We start from the raw sequence: 16,655 nt of genomic DNA, 5'->3' as shown, positions 1-16,655 counted from the left end.
CTAACCGCAACCATTAGCTCGTAGCGTTAGCATGCTAACGCTATGGCTAACGCTAGCATGCTAACGCTAGCATGCTACCTCGTTCTCAATAGCAAAGCACTGCTACAACACACACAAGTTCACCATAATCTACAAAAGAACTACTTACATGTGCGCCCTCATTTAGAAGTCTCCCAGCTAATCCTGCCTTGTAACTGACCGAAGTTGTAGAAACAGCCTTTCTTTTACTGTCTATGGAGCTAGCTAGCTGACATGATCTACATCTGAGCTACTGGGCATGTGCAGTGCAATCAAAGATAGTACAGAAGAAGAAGAAGAAGAAAAGAGGTCTCACTCTGTAGCTAAAACAGAGACCAGCTGAAAAGAGGATCTGCAGCAGTGAGAGAGAGCACTGCAGTACAACACAAATATGGTGTTTTTTGAAAATTAAACCATGTAAACCTATTCTGGTACAACCTTAAAATACAATTATGAACCTGAAAATGAGCATAATATGGCTGCTTTAATCACTCCAAACAAACACACAGCAAAGACACAACAGGATGTGATGTCATAGTGTAACTGCAGCCTCAAATAGCTCCCTTGGCACACGCTTCAATCATGATTAGACAATTACCTCAATCCTATATGTCTATTTTCAGTATCCACCCTTTTGGCCCTTGATATCAAATAACAGATTTCAGCCAAATGCGTGTGTAAGTGTGTGTTAATTACCTCCACCCTGCGCGTAACTCCAATATAGTCAGCTTCTAGTGGTATCAGTGTGTGGAGCTCTGTCTCATAGGCTCCCTCTCCTCGGTTCATCGCAGTGATAGTCAACATGACCAGATTGTCATCTCCAATCACCAGCTCGGAGCGGTCCCTATGTGTGTGTTTTATTAAAAAAAAAAAAATGAAAACAGTGCACATAGATAATAATCTTTTCAGTCATGTAGAGGACACTGAGAATAACGCACTTTGCTGCAGTTACATAAAAATTATCTCCAACTGCTGTCCTGTTTTTTGTATTTTTTTTGTTGTGTTTCTGCATGGAATGCAATGTGTGTGTGTGTGTGTGAGTGAGTGAGTGTGTCAGTCAGTAGAGGGTGACAGGATGTTTGTATAACGCTGCCATGGAGATATCATACAGCTGGAAACACTATAGAGAGTAGGTTAATTCTCACACACACACACACACACACACACACACACACACACACACACACACACACACACACACAAACACACACACACACACACACACACACACACACACACACACACACACACACACACACACACACACATGGTAAATGGAACTATAATGTGAGCAACTTCAGTGTAAACTTTGCTCATTGTGTGAAGAATAACAGACATATTTTCCTTGGTTTAGCTGTGTGTGCATGTGTGTCTGTGTTCCATGTGAAGTGTTGAGTGTTTACAGGTTGAGGTCAGGGGGGTGTGGCCGTGTCAGTCTTACATGGTGGCAGAGAGCTGGAGGTCGGGGATACAAATATTGTCGTCACCGCAGTCCAGAAGAATGTAGGCCTGAGAGGAAGAGGGGCACAGAGAGGGGAATTGTCATGAGGAAACTGTTGAGGTATACTGGACATAATCATGAAACTAAAACTAAAAATAAACGTAAGTTGGAGACACCAGGATGCAGGTGCTGTATACATACTGATAACATGCACACTAGAGTTTTCCTTTCCAGGTCTTGGACAGCAGAATAAGTTTTGGGTTGGGTTTGGTTATTTTAAAATGTAATTTTGTAATGAAATGTTTCTTCCTCTCTCTGTGGTTTCTATACTCTTCACTACACTACACGTTGAACTAAAAGTGGAAGCATGCAATGTGTTTCACATAATCTTTATCAGGCTTGTTTGACAAATATATAGTTTTATGTTGATCCAGATTTGTATTTGTATTAGTAAGTAAAGCAGAATATTTTTGTGTGTGTTTGAGGTAAGCATTTGCATCAAAGAATGAAATATAACATTAGGTTGGATTTGAGTCTCAAATTTGGCAGTAAGTGGTCAGAGATGGGCTTAGTTAGTCTAGTTAAGAAAGTGTTATTTATTTAACCCAATATCACAAATCACAAAATTGCCTCAAGGGGATTTACAATCTATCCAGCATATGACACCCTCTATCTATATACATTTGAGTCAGGTAAAGAAAAACTCCCCAAAAGAATCCCTTTAACTAGGGGAAAAGAAGAAACCCCAGAAAGCGCAACAGAGGAGGGATCCCTCTTCCAGGAGCGACAAATATGCAATAGATGGAACCAAAATAGCCAAATCACAATATGGAAAATCAGGACAATATTATACTATATATGCACAATATAATGTTTATTTAGTATATAAAGTATATATACTGACATGCTCTTGAAGGAAGGTGCTGCTGTAATGGTTGAGGACAGGTGGAAGGTTTTGGCCATGAGTGGGTGGAGCCAAGCTGTAGTTCAGAGCCAGTGAGATTGGGGTCAATTTGTCCCTAAAATCATCCTCCTCCTAAAAGAGCAACAGAAAGTGAGGTTAGACATGTGCAGTTAGTCATCTTTGTTTGGTTGAAATTGAAACAGGTGGGTAGCTTGTAAGATAGACAACACTATGCAATGCTCTTACATTTGAGTTTGTGTATGTGTGTGATTTGCTCACTCTTAGGTAAATGGTGTAGCTCAGGCATGCACGTGGGCGGTTGTGTCCCAATTTTAGGAGCCCTGTGCGCTGAGGCTGCTGGGTGTCCAGGAACAGAACCCTCTTAACTCCGCCCCTGGTGCCTTTCAACCAATCCAGCTGCAGCTCTGCTCTCAGATCTGGACAGAAGGTTATGATTCAGAGGTGGAGATGGATGGAGAAGTGAGAAGAAAGAATGAGTGTAGTGAGTAAATATGGTGATCCAGCCAATCAGACACTCTTAACTGTTGAGTCCACATGGTACAATCCCTTTATATGTACACGACTTTCCATTAGAGACTGTTCGTTATTTATTTAAGGGGCCACCGGAGGAGTTTTGAGATCTTTAGTCAAAATAGACCTGACCCTCCCTTCGCCAGCAATACATTTTGGATGACCCTCCAAAATGATATGGAAAAAAGAGATGACCCTCCCCAACAATTTATTGATGTCTTCTGTACTGGTCTGCGCTTGGCATAGATGTACAGATGTCCATTGCTTTTCTACAGCCATGACATAATGTGACTAAGCCTCTGTATTATCATCTTACGCATCACACTCCTCTGTTATGGTGGCCATTTCAGTAGATTTTCTCACTAACATTAGCGTCAATTTGGGAGCTTGCATGCTACCACTCCTTCATCTCAAATGCCTTGAAAAGGCTGTCGTTTGCACAATTTCACAAATAATCACCGGGACCGAAAGGATATTTGAGTCGGGTATGGCTGCAGCCTGGGGACCTCCTGTCTCATGCCCGCCGGCTGGTGCTATCCGGGGCGCGAGCTTCGACTTTTCAAAATAAAAGCTTGCGTCTGGTCCATTATGTTTTCGTACGGTGTTTTGGATGTTTTTGAACTAAACAATCATGCTAATGAATACAATTATTTTTTCAGCAGATGTCTTAGTTACAACACGGTGGAGCAGGCAAAGCAGTTTTGTGTTTATATGTGCAGGCGGGATTTATTCAGTTTGGGAAATCCAACGGTCTCTAAAGCTACAGCTCAAATTGTCTGGCTGACTAAACAAGGAGGGACCCATCTGCTAGCAATAGGGGCTGAAACTGAGAGAGCTACATGGAGCTACATGGATAAATATGCACCAAACAAGGCACTTTGAAATTTTGCTGTTTTCATGAATACAAAAGTTGGGTGACGCTCCCCCCTAGACTAAAAAAAATTGGATGACCCTCCCCTTAACAAAGAATAAAAAGACATGACCCTCCCCTATTTTCCTCCGGTGGTCCATTCCATAAATACTGAACGGTCCCTTAGTCTCGAAGTAAGGAGTCATTTGTAGGCGTTTTACTCTACAGAGCATCATTAGACAGTGGAAACAATGTACTTTACTTCTCCCCTCTCTGTGTCTGTCTACCCTATTCTTCTTTTCACCCTGCCTCCTGCCTTTGTTCCACTCTGATCGGTGCAGCAGAGATGCAGTTTCACAGCAGGAAACTCTAATGAGATGTACATTGGAGCTGGCTCTGACTGCTGTCCCTCTGTGCGTTTCCCCGTTGCCTCCTTCTCTCATTTCACCACATTATGCACAGCTGCTTACCTACAGAGTTGGGGATCCCCACTCCACTCACTGCTGCACACACGTCCACCTTCAGACTGGAGGAAGAGAAAGAGATAGACAAGAGAGAGGGAGAAGATTGTGATAACTGTTAACATATTGTGCATGATCAACACATTATTAGGACACCCTACGTGTCTATTGACCTACATCCTCAATGAAAGGTGAACAAAATGCACAGGTGCAAACATTTAGAGTCCAACCCACTCATGATATCATGTACAAGTACAAGTAAATATAGTAAGAGTTTTTCATAAAATGGCTTGGTAAACTATTAAAATATCCTGAAGTACAGATGATCAAAATTTGGACTGGTTGCTTAATTTGGATGTTTTATACTTACCTAACTTTGTCTCCAAAGTTTGGAAAAGAAGGCAATAAGGAGTATTTCATTTGTCTTTACTGGGATTTCTCTTGTAGGTCACAATTGCATTATGCTGTTATTAATGCTTAGTTATTAGGTAATTTAGTCTGAGGTCTGATGTAAATTGGAACCATTCATTTTTAGACTTTAGCATTATTTAAAAATGTATGCAGTGCATTCTGAATGTGGTTTCTATTAATTTGTGGTCAATACAGGCTGGTCATATTTGTATTCATAACCAGCATGAGTTGTGTGGTTAATGCACAACAGAAATTAGGTGCTTATTTGGAAGAAATTATGACTGCACACTAAGTTCCAATGATGTTATTCATTCATTGCAGACGACCACACTCTTCCTTCATATTTGCATGCATGACAAAATCATAAAAACACAAACTATATGACTAAATAAACTGCCCATAAGCAAGGCATTTATTCCTTCCTGTGCTCCTGGGGGCAGTGGGAAATACCGCTAAGGGCCCTGTGAGCCCCTCAATTAGACACACAGACATGGGAGACTGGGAAACATTTCTGCATTTCCTCTATTTCAGTGTGTATGCATGTATGTATAAGAATGTGTGTGTGTGTGTGTGTGTGTGTGTGTGTGTGTGTGTTTGTGTGTTATCACCTCTTTAATCAAGAACAGGAAAGTGACTCCCACACAGGGAGCTCTGTACTGTTAATATGCACTAATCTGAGGAAGCTTACAGACGCAACGCTCCTGATTCTGAAGACTATATATATAAGGCAATATGAGGCACAAATGACTTCATGTGATTATTGTTTGTTTGGTTTCAGTCCTCAAACCCCATCATCCAAAAAGCAGATGTTGCGAATGCTTGTGTGTTTGTTAATAATTAGGATCCCTATTATATGACACAATAATGATGAGCTAGTTTTCCTGGGTTCTGAATGTGTGTGATGCAGATGTGAGTTTGTGTGTGTGATAAAATACAGGTTTCTATTTTAAAAATTGCTCCCTGCAGTAATTTGACCTCTCCAGGTGGTTTAATGCGTGTTTAATATGTGTTGCATGTAAGCATATATAGGTTTTTTTGTGTTTTGGGTGTGTGTTCTCAAGTGTGACTCTAATAAGCACTGTGTGTCAACCTTAAGTGTATGCTGTCGGAAATGACCCCCATTTTACTGATACCAGCGCTTGTGCTTGCTTAGTCATTCATTACTGTATGTAATTTTCCCCAAAATGCATCTGTACTCTACCACCGTACACAGTGCTAGCCAGCCCTCCCTGCAAACAAGCACACATAAATCCCTTCCCCGACTACCCCGGGTACGCTTAATGAGTAAGAACGTTCAATTCAAGACTGGTCATTAAGTAGCTGCCCCTCCTTTTCCACCATTCCTTCATCCATCTAGCTCCAGTTTGTGCCTCTCATGTATCACCATTATATTCAAGTCACATAGACAAGCATCTGATTTTCTGAAAGATCATTTTCCTGCGATCTTTAAAAAACCCAAAAGGTCACTTTTTGGACACATGGGGACAGCAGAAACAAGCTGTGAACACATTGACATACAAACACCTCTAGTAATCTCTATAAACAGATATCTGTATATGAATGCAGAATCTGTAAGCAACGGAACAAGATTTTGGTATCGGAAGCGTTCTGGTTTTCGTTTGTAGTCTGTTTGTAGTCTGAGTGGTATTGACCCATCACGATAGAGCGGGCTTAGGTTGTGCAGGTAGACCGTCTGTGTGGAGAATAAAATAGTCCTAGACCTATCGGCTATTGTCGATGATGATTGAGCCTTTACATTTTTTTTTTTTATATTATTTTTTCATATGCAGATATCTGTTTAAAGAGATTAGCTGAAATGTCATCTTTACCTAAAACACCTTCAAAAAGTTAAACTGTAAACAATGACCGGTGCATGGAAGAGAAAGTGCTGGCCCGGATATCTGCTGCCTCTGCCAGGACTCCAGAAATATTTGTCGTTGCCCCCAGAGGCTAAATCGTTGTCAGGCCAATAGCCGAGAGATGGCCTCTAAAGTTAAAACATGTTAGTGAACAGCTGCCTATTTACACATCCCCCAGATATGGAGTAACACAAGCATTCATTTGGAGTTGTGTTTCTGTCCACCTGATGAATTTAAGCCCAATATTAAATCTCCTTTCAGCTTTGTTTTTGGTCTCCACCAACTCCTGAGAAAAACATCCTGCTATTTAGTCGTGAAATACTCCGCTATGTTCACCTGCTAGTATAAAATATTTGCAAGAAACATAAATATATATCAATTTAACTAAATAAAATGTAACGTTATTATGAACATATTGACAGAGGAGAAATGTAATTTCTGGCTACCATCCTTTAGGGAACAGAGGTGCAATAAAGGTTTAAAAAGCCCCCAAAAATACTTAAAATGACAGAAAGTGTGCAGCGGAGAGAATACTTTCTCATCCAGATGGTTTAAAGAGTCTATGAGGATTCTGGCAATACCTTCAGAACTGTGGTCAGTGTAGTTAAATGACCCTTTGAGTTTTCAATGATCGCTGGGTAATTATTTTTCCAAAAATCTGATTCTTAACCATGTGACTCAAATGTAATGGGCGGCGAAAACTGGATCTAACCTCCCATCGTGCGTCTCTCCAGCTCTCCCCGCAGGGTAACAACTCAAACGTCCGAAAGTCTTCACCCCTCAGAAACACAAGAGCCTCAGACATCCCCTTAAATGTACGAGCTGCTCTTTGACTCTCTGCATGTGTGTATCTGTGTCCCTATGTCCTATCTGATTCCATACCTCCGACCCAAACTTTATGGCGGTTTATTTAAATAAGCTGAGTTATGTTTTGACAAAATTCCACAGTTTAGTGCTTTCTGTCAATCTGACTCAAACCCTGTTCTCTTTTCACTTGCTGCCAACACTCACACACAACTATGCACACACACACACACACACACACACACACACACACACACACACACACACACACACACACACACACACACACACACATTATATGGCAAATAGCCGAGTGCACTTCTCCAGTCCAAATAGTCCGACAGCGATTCCAGCCCCAATAAATTTGGACCAACAATAGTCTGTGGCGAAGCAGCAGCAGCCTTAAGACCCGTTCCCCTCAACTAAACTCACCCCAACTGTTCAAAGCCAGCCTGCTACCCACAGGAACAAAAACATAATCAAAATAGAATTATGCAGTTTCAAATTAATAGCAGGGTCTCATAAATCTGCATTTCCAGGTTATATGAGTAGGCTATGAACTTTTTAGTGCTCTTCTAAATTATTGCGTTAGACACACAGACAAACTTGGCTGATGGCAGATGTCTAGAGGAGAGGGGTGAAATATTTGTCACATCTGTCAGTTTGCGTGATTTGTGAATGTGTATACTTTATATACTGCATGCCATTTTATGATACAGTATAAGAAGTAGGATTTGTGGTACAGTTCTGGTTCAATGCAGCAGAGCAGGTTTTTAGACTTTGATCCCTTTTCACCTAAACACACACACACACACACACACACACACACACACACACACACACACACACACACACACACTGGTCTAAGATTTGACTTTTCATTTTTAGCTTGACTCTGAGTGTGCCGTTGATAGACGTTTGCCCCACAATGTAATTCCAAACGGAAGTGGAAGATAGTCTACGCACAGCTGGAAGAAATTACAACAAATTGTGGACTGTGGTGAAGAGCAGAGGAACATTATATTTAGAAAACATAAATTCTTTGGGAAAACATTTTGCTTATTTGATTGTCAGTGGCGTTCCAAAGTCAGCAAATGTCAGTTGGCTTAGTACACTAAGTTTTTATTGGTTGACATTAGTATATTTTCTTTTTTTATTTAGCCTTGCAAAAGTGTCGTTGAGAATAAAATCTTTCTTCAAGACTATCTAAGCATGCTCTTCTTCTTACCAGGTAACCATCATATCTGTTTGAGGCAGGTGACACTGTCGGTCATCGGGGTTCAGGATTCTGGGAGTCAAGATCATTGCAGCTTCCACAGACACCACAGCTCGAGACCTACACACGAAACACACACACACACACACACACACACACACACACACACACACACACACACACACACACACACACACTATAACACAATTTGACATAAGAACTTGAAAGTCTCAAAGACTTTCAGGAAAAGCACAAACAATAGAAACAAGTCTCTTCTCTGCATTTTAAAACAGGACACCTTGGTCATTTTTACCTGTACACCGACACCTCGCCTGCACCGAATGCCCCCACAATCAGATCTGCAGAGAGAGAGAGAGAGAGAGAGAGAGAGAGAGAGAGAGAGAGAGAGAGAGAGAGAGAGAGAGAGAGAGACATATTACTTTGATTATTGTTGTTGAATTTGTCTATATTAATTTGTGTGATGCTTTGGCAATATTGTTCTTGTTACTTTCATGCCAATAAAGGTAAATTAATTGAATTTGAGAGAGAGAGAGAGAGAGAGAGAGAGAGAGAGAGAGAGAGAGAGAGAGAGAGACGGGGAATACAGAGCTTCAAAGAATGCCACAGATGGGACTGATTTTAAGGTCTCCAGCAATCTTCATCAAACGCAGCCTTCTTACGTTTACTACACACACGCAAGCACACACATGCACGCACACGCACGCACGCACGCACGCACACACACACACACACACACACACACACATTCATTGTGATATTGCCTTGACATTCTATCACCTTGCTTTTCCTTTCACACATGACCCAGCTCAGACTAAATTCATAAATACATGTGTTAATTGTGTGTTTGTGAGTTCATTGTGCATGCATGCGTGTGTTTGTGTGCTGCGAGACAGGGACCTATGCTGCATTCCAATGCCATTGGAAAGTTCACATTGCTCCAATCACATCTCGCTAAGCAACATTTCCCAACAGCTCCTAATTGCAAGCAGCAACAGATCTCATCTATATGTGATTTTTATTTGTTTTCATGGCTTTTGCGATGAACGCTGTTATTGGCTCTCGTGAGTTTAAAATAGAGCCTGGTATTTAATGGCTGCGGTTAGGGGACACATACCAATGAAAGCCGCACACATATACACATAGACACACACATGCACACATACAAGTGCTGATTAAAACAATGTGAAACTGAAGAGAGGCACTTAATGGATACAAGCCACCACTGCAGATGCTGCAAAACTAAATTGTCTGATCCTGAGAAACACAGAATAACCTCATGCTGCTCGGTGAGAGGCAACTGGGGCTGCAGCTAATGATTGTTTTCATTGTTAATTAAACTGTTCTCCAAAAACTTGAATGTATTTAGTTTACAATGACATAAAACTGAGAAAACCACCAAATACTCACATTTGAGAAGCACCTAACTAGAAGCAACTATCAGTGGTAAATGCTGCGGTAACCTGCTGCTGGCAGTATTGGACTAAGCTGGTGGAAGTGTACTCTTGTAGTCTTTGTTCGTCATTTGCTGTGTCTTTCCTCGCCTGCATATTTAAGAAGAAAGGGACTAATTGAATCTGAGAGAGGCACATCTGTTTCTGCCTTTGGCTGCAGTCACTGAGTCCCCCTGAAACCACAACATTAAACATTTAGGCCCTGTCCCTCTTCCCCTGTGGTGTGCTATGTCGCTATGTCTGAGTGTGTGTGGCTCTGTGTGTGTACTGTATTGAAAAACCTGCAACGAGAAAAGACCCCAAGATGTGGGTTTTGTGAGGCAATAGGAGAGGTACGGAAAAGGGGGGAAAAGAGCGCAGGAGGAGGAAGGGGGGATGATAGAAAGAACAGGGATGGCAGAGGCTAGTGCACTTGGCCTTTAAACCACAATCTGTAAAAGCCATCAGAAGCAAGGTGTGTTTTCAACAGCAGGGAGAGAGGCTGAGGGACCACCTCACTCCCAGTCCAAATTCCTCTGTCCATCCCGCTGTTGGATTTGTGTAACCTGGAAATCCAACTCTTCTCCTGCCATGGGTGTGTGTGTTCGAACAGTGGTTGTCTGTACTCCTTATCCTCACTCTTTTGTTTGCTCTCAAAACCACTGCATGACATGATACTGATTTGTGGACAGGGCACCTTTGGGGTTAAGTGTGTGTGAGAGTGTGAGTGTGTGCATGGCTGCACCAAGGGCTAAATCAAATAACGGCCCACTTTCCTTTTCATGTCAATCCCATTTCCTTACGCACAGGAAAGCTTGCCTGCCACTGTTAATTTGAGGTATGTGTGTGTGTGTGTGTGTGTGTGTGTGTGTGTGTGTGTGTGTGTGTGTGTAGAGACACACCAAACCATACCAACACACAAATGGGCTGACACACCAGTGCGTACACTCATATATACTCCACTCATTGATGGCAAATCTAGGTGCAGGTATAGTCTGTAACTGAGCTGCTTTAGTTGATGGTGTCCTGGGCTGTGAAAACACAACCTCCATCCAGAGTTTAGACAGACTGTCAAGCTGTCACTGGCTGCCTGCCCTGCCTGCCTGTTTGGCTGCAGGGGACTGGCCTCGATGATGAAATGTCAAAGGTCAATGGCACTCAATGGAAAAGGAGGCGGTTTTGAGAGAGACATAGAGGATTTCTTAATTCTTGGATGCATGTGTGGGATTGTATAGCTATTAGGTAACTTGCCAGCCATAATACATCTTTTCAAACTCATTTTTGCATTATAAAAGTACATATTTCACACTGCAGACAGGGGAGTCTGGCTGTTCAAAATTGGGGAGGATATATTCTCAGGATTGACAAACATGGCAGGTTTTGTTTAAAAGTAAATTTGGGGTATAAAACTATAATACAGAGGGAACAAGAAACGTGCAAAAAAAATCGCTCCAAAAGAAGAACATGGTCCAAATTTGATAACTTTTACCTATTTACACCTAAAAAAAATAAGTACATTCAGAAAGAGCTGAAAATAAAGATGGTCACTTAATATACAGACGTGGAGCTCAGTAATACATTTTACACCTACTTACCAACCTAATGACCCCTCGCCACCACACACATCCAAATCACAGACCTGATATGTCTCTGTGTCTGTAACTCTCTCAGCAAGGCGTGTGATTGACAGGTCAAACATTGTCCGTTTTTGACCTTTGACCTCTCGGCTGAACCTGAAATGCACCCTGAGGCAATCTGACCCCCTTCCGATAAACAGCTGACCCTAACCTTAATTCCAGCCTTTAGTCTGAACCATTCTCTGCTTATTGGCTTCCATGCATAAGTGAAACATCAACTCAGCGCTGCTTCTGTGTCATGCTCTCAACCAAAGTAGCTTAATGAAGCTTAATTCTGAAGAGTGAACCAAAACCGTGGGTTACATTTTTGTTCCTGTTCTGCCTTTTTTGTCATCTTGTGTCTCTTCCACCTTTTATTTCCTAATGTAATATATCAAATAAAAACACAAATATATGACATAATCTTTTAGAAACCAAGTCCGTTAAAGCTAAAAGTGGAGCTTAATCATCACCCTTCCTTCTCTCTGTGTTCCTAATGACATTTAACATCCATGGGAGCATATGGCAGCTTTAGCAGGCCTCCAGGACGCCTGTGCAGTCCTCTCATAATACTGATCAAACATCTCTGGCTCCTTTGAACAGTGTGACTTTACTACCGTGCTAACGACACTCTGTGTGTGAGTGTGTTTCACTTCCGCCAGCCAGCTCAGTAATGATAGACGACACAAGTGCTGCACGTTCGTGTGTGTGCATGTTTATATGGTGTGTGTGTGTGTGTGTGTGTGTGTGTGTGTGTGTTGGCTGAAAGCTATGCCACCCATGAGTTCCTACTCCACTTCCTCCTGCACTAGCCTAAGTTTCAACCTGTGGCCCCTGTGTGTGTATTTACTGTTCAAAGTTTTTAATTCAGGATCTCTGATTTGCAGTGGGCCTACACAGGGTCTAGCTTTGGCCTGGAGCCTGGCACATGCTCAACATACACTCTGTAGCCGCCAGAGAAACTGATCACAAGCCACACATGTGAACTGTGTGTACTCCTGTGTGTGTATTTCCCTTGATATCCTGTTTGTGGAATGAAGAAATATGTTATGAAAGGGAAAAGGAGAAAAAAGGGAGAGGGGCAAAGAAAAGAAAAGGTAAAACTAAACTAAACAAATTCTCATTTTCAGAAGCACAAAGCCAAAGTAATGCTGAGAGCAGAGTGGCTCTAAATTAGGTAGAAAATGAGGTAGTACAACAGTGGTTTTACAGACCTGCTTTGTTTCACATTAGATTTTTTTTCTGTACTAAAAACTCTTGTGTCTAAACAGCTTCACACTCCTATTAAAAAAAATCTCTCCTTTTCAAATCTCTTGTGATTGTAGCAAGGTTTATAAAATGTTTTGTAAAGTCAGAAGGTGGAGGTGTCTGGTAAAGTAAGTAGGTGGCACATAAAGTATGAAGTTGCATGCATGTAATTTGATTGAATGCTGCTTTGTCTGCTCACAGTTTTAGGTACATGGGCCGAGGCTTTAATGTCTGGTAGACTGAACATGCGGATAATGTATTATTATACTTCTTTCTTTCTCCCAATCTTGTGTTTTCTCTACTTCTTGACTACTGTAAACCCTTAAAGAATGCACTAAAGCAGTTCATTGGCACTCATCCCTATACCCACTTCTTTTGACTGATGACTTTACCAGAGAAGAGGAGGAAAGCAATACAGCAAAACATGGGGATGGTAGTGGAGGAGAGCATGGGGGGGGCATGAAATGTGGAGGTCAAGAAGAAAGAGGAGGGAGGCTGTAATGAGAGGAGCCAGGAGGACAGTGGAAAAGTAAGGAATGCAAGTCTGAGAAAGAATTTTGATTATAACATGGGGAATTGAGTGGAGAAGGATTGACTTGCTGAGTGTGAGTATTTACCGGGATACTGATTGTTGTCCAGGTCTTGGCCTCCTCTCAGAGTGAATCCATATCCAGGCAAACTGCCACTGGGGGTCCTGGCTGCTCTCAGCTCTTGGCTCATTGTCAGGCCTTGCGCGGATACGTCTCTGTTACCGTTAAAGATCAATACTCTGCCTCCACGCTCCTCGCCTCCGAACGGACAGCCCACCGCCACGTCTAAGCGATGACACACACAGACACACACACACACACACACACACACATGGTTTTGACATCAGCAGGGTTAAGGCCCCTCTGAGACAGAAGCAGAGGAACACATATAGGTAGAAGGAAATAGGTAAGGAAAAGAGCTTGACCTTCATTTACCTGCACTGGGGGCCATGCCAGCATGGTCATTTAGCTCTTATCTTTAATTTCCATTTGTTTTACTCATCTTTTAATCTTGTCTCTTTCTTTTTCTGTCTGGGCCCTGTTTAGGTCGGTTGTCTAATTATTGGTTACTGTGCTCTGCAAGAGAAACATTTGATTAAATGTACCCAATAATAAATGATAAATGGTTAGAGGGCAGGCTAGGAGGTCGGCATGGCACCAAGTATATTTGGGTACTAAAGGAATAGTTTGATTTCTGGAAATATGGTTATTCGCCTACTACTGACTTAGATGAGAAAATCTATACCACTGTTATGCGTTAGGCTGGTTTAAATCTTCTGATCTAATTATTGGCAGGAAAGTTTAAAAAATGTATTTCCAAAAATGTTGAACAATAACTTTAAAGCCCATTTAACCTTTTCTACCTTTGCCCAAACTGTTGTTTTTATGTAGGACCTCATTGCTCATAGTAAGAAGATGAGACAGACGATGAATGTAACAATATACTTCAAGCACCTGTCCTGGTATGAAAAGTAATAGATTTTTTTACAAGGCAAACAGATATTGGTGTTTCCTCTTTAACCTCTTCATGTCCACACACTGCACTGTCCTGTATGAAAGTATCCCTCATAGCTGTAACTGTCCAAACACCTCTAGACATCCTGTTTGTCTCCGGACCCCCTCTCTCTCAGCCTAAACAACTAGTTCCACATGAAGCAGATTGTGGGGTAGAGAGGATAAATGCAACCATGTGTGTATGCAAGTGTATATATGAGCCTGTGTGTGCGCAAGTCTGTATGTCTATGCGTGGGTAAGTGTACATAACTGAGTATCTGTGTAAAAAAAACACATCTTACTTAAAAAAAGTCTTCAAATAATGTGAAAGTCGCTCATGGGAATTGCTCAACAGCATCCCACACAATGCAGACATCCACAGCAAAATAGCAGAACACCCACTGTGATCACTGAGACCAAAAATGTAGGAGATTGTTACTCACAGACAGAAACAGGCTAACACTCTGTGAGCGATGGTGACAGACAGCCAGTGTTGGTTGATAAAAAATGAAACACAAAAAAGAGCCACATGGCAAATTAAATTAGCTAAATTGTAAGCTTTCTTTCTACAGCTGACATTCATGAAGCACTGAAGAGAGAGGACAGGGGTATGGTTCTGCTTTTATGAAGAATTTGGGAAATGGACTGATCAGGTCTCTGCTATGGTAGAAGGAAGGACACTGAGCCTCAGTGTCATCACAGACAGGAGAGGGATCTGTCAGTGATTATGCACGGACACAGGGTTATGGTTTACAGGTATATGTTTGACATGCTGCTGAAAACCCTGATCACAACGTTTCCATGGTGATGCTGTAATGTTATGTTATGTCATGCCTAGACACAGACTTGTTCTCATTAGATTAACTATTAACAAGTATTCTCTCTGCATGTCGCTACAGCTGGCAGAGAGGCTGAGTCTCCTCAGAGACAGTCACATCCTGACACACAGCCTGATTTACAGTATGTTTCAGGCCAGAGAAAGCTTCAGTATTGATCCAATGGTTATTGATCTGAAGGTTAAAGGGTTTAAAGGGGTGGGACACACATTAACGCAGGCTGTGCATTAATAAATAAAACATAAATCAGTGGGATTGATGTCATACAAGGGCCAGCTGTTCATTCATTTTTAAAGCAGCAATTAAACATGCCATAGCTTCATGGAGGGTTTTGACTGCAGGCTGCCTAGTTTGTGTGTGTGTGTGTGTGTGTGTGTGTGTGTGTGTGTGTGTGTGTGTGTCTTTGTTCAATCAATGTGAGGATAAAACAAACACATCGAAGAGGAATGAACTCTGGGCTACAGGACAGAAACTCTCAGATGATTTTATCTCAGGGCACATCTGGTAAGTTAAAAATAACTCCAACACACACACACACACACACACACACACACACATGGCTTTATCCTGGATCATGGAGGAAACAAGTTCACACAGACAACCTTTCATCGCCACACTTCCTGATTGGCTGAAGAGCTTTAAGTTTTCTCAAGCAGCAGCATCTGATAGGATTTCCTCAGTCAAAGACTTGAGAGGAACAGGAAACACAGAAAAAGATTTGTCTGTCATCGGGTTTACCTGGAAACTCCATGGGCAGACACAGAGTTTCATGCACTGGCACACAAATATATGAAAATATTTTGTTTAATTTTCTCTTTTCCCTCTTTGTTGTCTCTCTCATCTTGCATATTTTTGATTCTCAGATGAATATCATCTGGCTCAATTTCCTTTTTATCTCATCTTTCCCTTTCTTCTCCCCCTCTCTCTGCCTTTCATGCTTTCAGCATACCATTGTATCCATCCTGGTTGATGTCTCCCAAGGGTGCTATAGACGTGCCGAAGCGCCCGAAGGTGTGTGTGCCAGTGAGGGCAACAGGTTTGGAGAAAGTGAGCGGGGCCATCTGCAGGTACAGGTACACCCTCCCCACCTCTCTGGGTTTGCTCTCCATCTCTCTCTCCATGTAGAGGGGCGCTCCAACCAGCACATCGTCGGTCCTGGGGACATAAGCTGTAGTTTCAATGCTATGAAAGACAGAAGAGAGCATGTGTCTATAGTGACAAGGACATTTTGTACTTACCCATCTCCATTCAGGTCAGTGACAGCCACTGAGTAGCCGAAATAGGAGGCCATCTGAGAGCCAGGCAAGAAAGGAACATGAGATGATTTTTTTTAACAGTAATTACTATAATACGGTTACATTTTTATCTAGTTTAATTCTCATCCCCATTCAAACTGAATAAAATGGAAAACAATCCATAACAGCTGGTGCCCACAGTGCAGTAGTCTATATGCAGCCCTGCAACATGACAGACTAATGCACTGTGT

The 16,655-nt window shown here is 41.9% G+C and overlaps 1 protein-coding gene across 1 annotated transcript in view; it reads right to left on the bottom strand.

Annotated features, from left to right (window-relative positions):
* The window catches only part of itga8 (integrin, alpha 8), a 40,067-nt gene that overhangs the window by 11,197 nt on the left and 12,215 nt on the right, over positions 1 to 16,655 (bottom strand). Inside the window, exons 11-20 of the mRNA XM_031299095.2 lie at positions 16,408 to 16,460; positions 16,119 to 16,324; positions 13,428 to 13,625; positions 8,809 to 8,854; positions 8,508 to 8,615; positions 4,215 to 4,270; positions 2,643 to 2,800; positions 2,364 to 2,495; positions 1,460 to 1,527; positions 715 to 862 (exon numbers count right to left, since the gene is read on the bottom strand). Of these exons, the coding sequence (XP_031154955.1) occupies positions 715 to 862; positions 1,460 to 1,527; positions 2,364 to 2,495; positions 2,643 to 2,800; positions 4,215 to 4,270; positions 8,508 to 8,615; positions 8,809 to 8,854; positions 13,428 to 13,625; positions 16,119 to 16,324; positions 16,408 to 16,460 (1,173 nt within the window). The remainder of the gene's footprint in view (positions 1 to 714; positions 863 to 1,459; positions 1,528 to 2,363; positions 2,496 to 2,642; positions 2,801 to 4,214; positions 4,271 to 8,507; positions 8,616 to 8,808; positions 8,855 to 13,427; positions 13,626 to 16,118; positions 16,325 to 16,407; positions 16,461 to 16,655) is intronic.

This window comes from Sander lucioperca, chromosome 10, assembly GCF_008315115.2.
Source record: "Sander lucioperca isolate FBNREF2018 chromosome 10, SLUC_FBN_1.2, whole genome shotgun sequence".
Classification (NCBI taxonomy): Eukaryota; Metazoa; Chordata; class Actinopteri; order Perciformes; family Percidae; genus Sander; species Sander lucioperca.
The sequence above is the reverse complement of the archived record's forward strand: the minus strand, read 5'-3'. Positions and strand labels throughout refer to the sequence as shown.